At 27.2% G+C, this 4292-nt stretch overlaps 1 protein-coding gene across 1 annotated transcript in view; it reads right to left on the bottom strand.

The window, feature by feature from the left end:
- Window positions 1–3423: 3423 nt before the first annotated feature.
- Window positions 3424–4292, bottom strand: part of HELRODRAFT_170469 (hypothetical protein) — a gene marked incomplete at both ends in the record, with an annotated part of 3210 nt that continues 2341 nt past the window's right edge. The window contains one exon of the mRNA XM_009016290.1: window positions 3424–3509. Within this exon, the coding sequence (XP_009014538.1) occupies window positions 3424–3509 (86 nt within the window). The remainder of the gene's footprint in view (window positions 3510–4292) is intronic.

The raw sequence follows: 4292 nt of genomic DNA on the forward strand, positions 1-4292 counted from the left end.
TGGCGCCCTGGTTTGAATTCACGTTCAGCTCAAAAAGTTGTTTTTAATTTGAACTGAAATTGCGTTTTTTTTTTGAGTGAATTACTGTTGTAAATAATTAAGAGTAAGATGTTTTATTTTATTTCGCAGTTTAAAAACTTTTTAACGTTAATATTTATATTTTGTGACAAATATTAATTTTATATTTGGGGTTTTTCTTACTACGTACAAAAGGTGAAATTAATTTTTTTAATTAATTTTTTCAAATTGTTTCAAACTTCTCACACAGAATCTGTCCTGTAACATAGACAGACAGATCTTTTATCAATGTAAGCATTAGTTTTATCTTTAACATTATTGCACTCAGTATTTGCTGTTGATGCTTCTGGAAAATATTTAAGAAAATATTAATAGCTATGGTAATAAAGATTTTGAAATTGGTAAGGTAAATGATAATGTTGTGAATTACATTTACGTTTTTAGCTTATAACATTTTTTCACATCAATTTTAAATGAACGAATTTTCAAATTCTCCCACCCACTAGCGAATGTGCTTGAGAAATTGAGTTGATTTGGAATTGCCTGAGTGACAAACAGATTGAATGAAGGAATGATACCAAAGTTTCTTTCACGAACTACTACTACTAGTACTACTTAGGAATATTATTATTATTATTATTATTATTATTATTATTATTATTATTCACGTTAAAGTATAATCATTCAAAATTTAATTTGAGACAAATTTGTTTCAATAGTTATATTTATATACGTAATCATTTGCTTGATTTTCTGTAGTTAATAAATTGATTAATTACATAAATAGAGAATTTTATTAAATTTGATTCAACAGCATATGTTTTCGAAGATTTTTTAAACTATTTTTTTAAAGTCATTACCAAAGGGATATGCCAGCAGGATAAGCCTCCAAATGCTGAACTTTGCAAGGACTAATGCTAAAATAAGCGAAATTCCTATGAAAATTTGTGAAAATTTAGACTTGAAACAATTTCAAACCTTCTCGTAAGATAAAAATTACTTTTAATTTTCAATAAAACCACGGGTTAGTCAAAAATTAAATTTTTTTTTAAATTTAAGCCCCAACACAGCATATGTCTGGTTAGCCCACTGATGAATATTATCATTATTAAATTATTATTGTTAGTATTATTATTATTATTATTATTATTACTGCTATTATCGTTAGTAGTAGTACTTTTATTTTACTCATGTTGTTATCAATGCTGTTACTTATTTTGAATATATTTTTATCGTCTTTTTTGGATTTTATGTCAAAATGTAATTTAAATTTAATTTTTACCTGATACTATACACATTTATATATAAAAGACATACTTATATATATATATATATATATATATTTATATATATATATACCATCTGTATTATATACTATGTGAGAACTATATATACTTAGTACTATACATTACACTATACTAAACTTTATTCAGTCTAAAGAGTAATGAAGTTCAATTAAGCCAATTATTATTAGTTTCTTAATAAATTGGATTTGAAATATTAATTACTTAATTAATTAATTGTTAAACATTTGTTTTTGTATGTTTTATATGCGTGTTTGTGTGTGTGTGTCTTTTATGTTAAACATTTGTTTTTGTATGTTTTATATGCGTGTTTGTGTGTGTGTGTCTGTTTGTGTGTGTGTGTGTGTGTGTGTATGTATGTGTGTGTGTGTAATAAAGTATACATTTTGATACTGACATTATATATAGCAAATACTTTAACATTATTATCGTGTGGCAGATATTACGAATCATTAATATATTACTTTTTCAAATGAAAGATTTTTGTCAGACTAAAATTACATCAGAAACTATCATTAGATTATATTTAAACACGTGGCTTTACATTTCATGACATCACATTACATTCCCAAACATTACGTCACGTCTCACTGCGTCATGTTGAGTACATCGACGCCTGTGACATTAAACACATTAACTTATCTAATTACTCCAAAATATCATCATGTTACACTACTTAACAGCAGGCTTAGTTACATTAAAAGACATCAAAACACTCAATAAAAAATGATCACATTAATAAACCAAACCAAACGACATTACACTACATTAAAGCATCTGACATTACATCAAGCTGTTACAATACAACATTACATTAACTTAACATTCGCATATTGAAACACATACATCAAGTTAAATCTCCTGACACCAATCTGAAAATTATTTCTAACATATTTACTGACATATTATATTTTACATTTTTTTCAATACGTTATTAATTCCTGATTTGTATTCACATTTTTGATATATCAACGCAAGTCTTTCATACTTTTTCAACTAATTTTTTTCTTAAAAAGGTTTTTAAGCTAATGTTTTTGCTGTGTTTAATATATATACACTGTAATATAATTATTAATTTTAAGCAGAATTTGTTATAATATATATATATATATGTATACATAATAATATATATAATTGAATTTAATATATATATATATACATACTTTAATATATACTTGTTTAACTTTGCGCGTATGTTAATTGACGTTTAATATGTTTAGAAATATTGTATTTATTTGGTTTAATCATGCGAATAAAATGTTTTTTTCTCCTAAATTAAGATGGCGCAATTTTTATGTATGGATGTGTGTATGTATGTATGTGTATGTACGTGTGTTTGTGTATATATAGGGAGGAAAGAGAGTTAGAGATAGAGAGAGAGAAAGAGAAAGAGAGAGAGAGAGAGAGAAAGAGAGAGAGAGAGAGAGAGAGAGAGAAGGATATTGATTGGTTTAATACTAATTTATATTAACCCAATTTAAAATTTTTTTTAATCTTTAGCGATTTTATGGATTTTGATGAATATGAATTTAGAATTTAAATAAATGTTTGAAAATTGAATGTATGAGTATGTAAATACACACACACACACCCCAAACACACACACACACAGAGTTATAAACATTTTATCGATCGTTGATGTACATATACCTAAAAGCTGTTGCATGAATTGTTGAAATTTAAATGAAGTACTCGGCCGATTTGAAATATGAGATCTTGAATTAGGAGCGAAGGCATAATCGTTATTTTGCTTAAAAGTTGCTAATTTGGTCTGTAGTTATGGATTGGATTGGGTCTCTGAACGGGTTTTATGACCAGTTGGATGGAGTGATACATTTTTAGTGGGACTCGTTATACAAATTCTTGATCTTTGAATCTATTTTAAAGTTACTAGATTCAGAAATATTTCTTTTTTTTCTTTATTGTTTAATAAGTGTTTGCTCAATTGCTTGAACGTTGGAAACTACTTTGATGTATTGGTATTTTATTTATATGGGAACCGTTACTTTTTAGTTCTATGCTTGTTTTTCCAGCGTTTATGTTAAAGCTTTATTACTAAGGTTACTTTGAAACTTTGAAAAACTTGGTTTTTTTAATGTTTTCAATAATTTTCTTTAGTTGAGACGTCATTTTCAACGACAAACTCCTTCTTTAACGTGTCACAAAGTTTTAAAAAGTTTATTGTGACTGTAGGCAAAAAAATATTACGTATCTCGCTGAAATTCATAGAGCCACATACATAAAAGCTCACTCTCGTCAGGATAATTAATTTATTCATCAACAGTTTCCATAATCAAGTCCTCTACATTAGTTAGATTCCAGACAGTATCCATTTATCAAATCAATATAATTGTTAACTAGTTTAACGTTAAAAGTAAAACAAGGATTGTCTAATATGTATGCTTGCATCTTTTGTGTGTGTTGTTTGTACTGTATGTACCCAACAAAAATAACACGTTTTATATATTTAAATAGATAAGCCATCATATTTTTACGCAATCAATAATAAGTTTACACACACATACACACACACATACACACACGCAAACATACATACACACACAAACTCACTCATACACTCATATATGGAATGAGACGAATCCCAGAGATCGAGATATTGGCCAATGGAATCCGAATTCGAATGAAAGCGATGATGCTTACCCGAAGACGAATTCGTTTCCATGAGATGAATTCAGATTTTCAACTACAAAAGTTTCAATTGTTAGTTAAAGTATTCAGTAAACTACTATTTTTAACATGATTTCTGTTCGAAAATCTTGTGATTTTCACAAAATCTTACCAGATCCAAGGATCCGAGCCTAAATCCCGATTCGAAGCTGTCGCATTCCTGATATATACACATTTAAATATATTTAATAGGTGTTTTTATGGTAAATTCGATGCTAAATATGATGTCCTGCTTAATTTTTTCATCAAACAATTTGAAAACGTTAATATAATTATGGTGAT

This window comes from Helobdella robusta (assembly GCF_000326865.2).
Source record: "Helobdella robusta unplaced genomic scaffold HELROscaffold_18, whole genome shotgun sequence".
Classification (NCBI taxonomy): Eukaryota; Metazoa; Annelida; class Clitellata; order Rhynchobdellida; family Glossiphoniidae; genus Helobdella; species Helobdella robusta.